At 32.9% G+C, this 1,290-nt stretch overlaps 1 protein-coding gene across 4 annotated transcripts in view; it reads left to right on the top strand.

Annotated features, from left to right (window-relative positions):
• Rasal2 (RAS protein activator like 2) overlaps positions 1-1,290 on the top strand; it is a 381,000-nt gene that overhangs the window by 198,954 nt on the left and 180,756 nt on the right. For all 4 annotated transcript variants that reach the window (XM_012517409.2, XM_023703627.1, XM_004643450.2 and 1 more), the window contains exon 3: positions 728-854. In XM_012517409.2, the coding sequence (XP_012372863.1) occupies positions 728-854 (127 nt within the window). The remainder of the gene's footprint in view (positions 1-727; positions 855-1,290) is intronic.

Raw genomic sequence — 1,290 nt, 5'->3', positions numbered from 1 at the left:
AATGATAATCTTCTGAATAAATTTTAAAATAGCTTCTAGCATTAAAGATCTCTTATATTCATAGTGCTTATTCCACTTATACAATCACTTGATATGTTCTCTAAAAACATGAGAGAAAAACTTTCTTAGGATTATAAAAGAGCCTCATTTTAGGAAGAAATCATACTACTTTATATAGGTACCTATGCAAGTATCTTTATAAGCTTCCATTAGAAATGTTTTATTATCTATATCTAAGTACTTGATTGTAAAATTAAAGAAAATTTGGATAATTTTACTTGCCTTTATCAACAAAAAAAAACCCACATACTTTAAAGAGAATTTTGAAGCTGAATCTTTCTTGTTAGCTCTGATTTCCTTTACCTTTTTGAACACTGGAGAAAGTGTTGTGAACTGCTTTCTAATGGAGAAGAACCTTTTATTTGTGTGGGTGCTTTGTTTTCTTTTCTGTGCTCCCAGAGCAGCTCCACACCTGGACATGACTTGTACATACTTCATGTAAGCTAATTTACATACTCACTTTTCTTGATTTTTCAGTTTCTTTTGAAAGAAAAGCTTCCTGAAAAAAGAGATAGTAATACCATTTTATGTGCTGTATTTCTACATTTCTCTTTATTCTGTTTCTTTCACATTTCTGGCTTTATTAACTAAAAATACTACTTAATCAGAAAGTAATTATGGAGAGTTCACTGTTAAGTTTTAATCTCCTTTTCTTTTGGTTAACTAGATACCTGTAGATGGAGGACAGGAGCAACAGACAGATTCCACCAAAGGGCGATGCCTAAGGAGAACAGTCAGCGTCCCTTCCGAGGGTCAGTTTCCTGAATACCCACCAGAGGGCACCACGAAACTGGGTAAGCTAATACTAAAAGAGAAGAAATTCCTAGGTTGTGTTGAATAATTTGTGGACTTCTTATTGGTACAGTAAAATAGAACATTTGTGTTTCCTATGAGTACTTTGAAATTAGCATGTTAATCCAGAGTTTGGAGTCATGAGAGTATTCTATTGGATATAACCAAGTGATAAGAAAGATATTTTATAGAATGAGAATTTATCTGATCTGAGTGCTAGCCAGTAAGGTTGCTCTTTATTTATTCCTATGCAAGTTAATGATACATTGTTTCTGAGTGTATCGCTCAGCTCTGGATTTTGAAAAACCACTAGTAATCTTATTGAAGCACTAATATTCATAGGGAAGTCAATGAGAACTAAATATGGAATGGTTTAGCTGTAGCCTAGGCTAAATTAGCTAAGGTAGTTTTGTGTATTTTATAGACTTCAGAACCATG

The sequence above is a fragment of the Octodon degus genome, unplaced genomic scaffold, assembly GCF_000260255.1.
Source record: "Octodon degus isolate 3935 unplaced genomic scaffold, OctDeg1.0 scaffold00176, whole genome shotgun sequence".
Lineage (NCBI taxonomy): Eukaryota > Metazoa > Chordata > Mammalia > Rodentia > Octodontidae > Octodon > Octodon degus.
The sequence above is the reverse complement of the archived record's forward strand: the minus strand, read 5'-3'. Positions and strand labels throughout refer to the sequence as shown.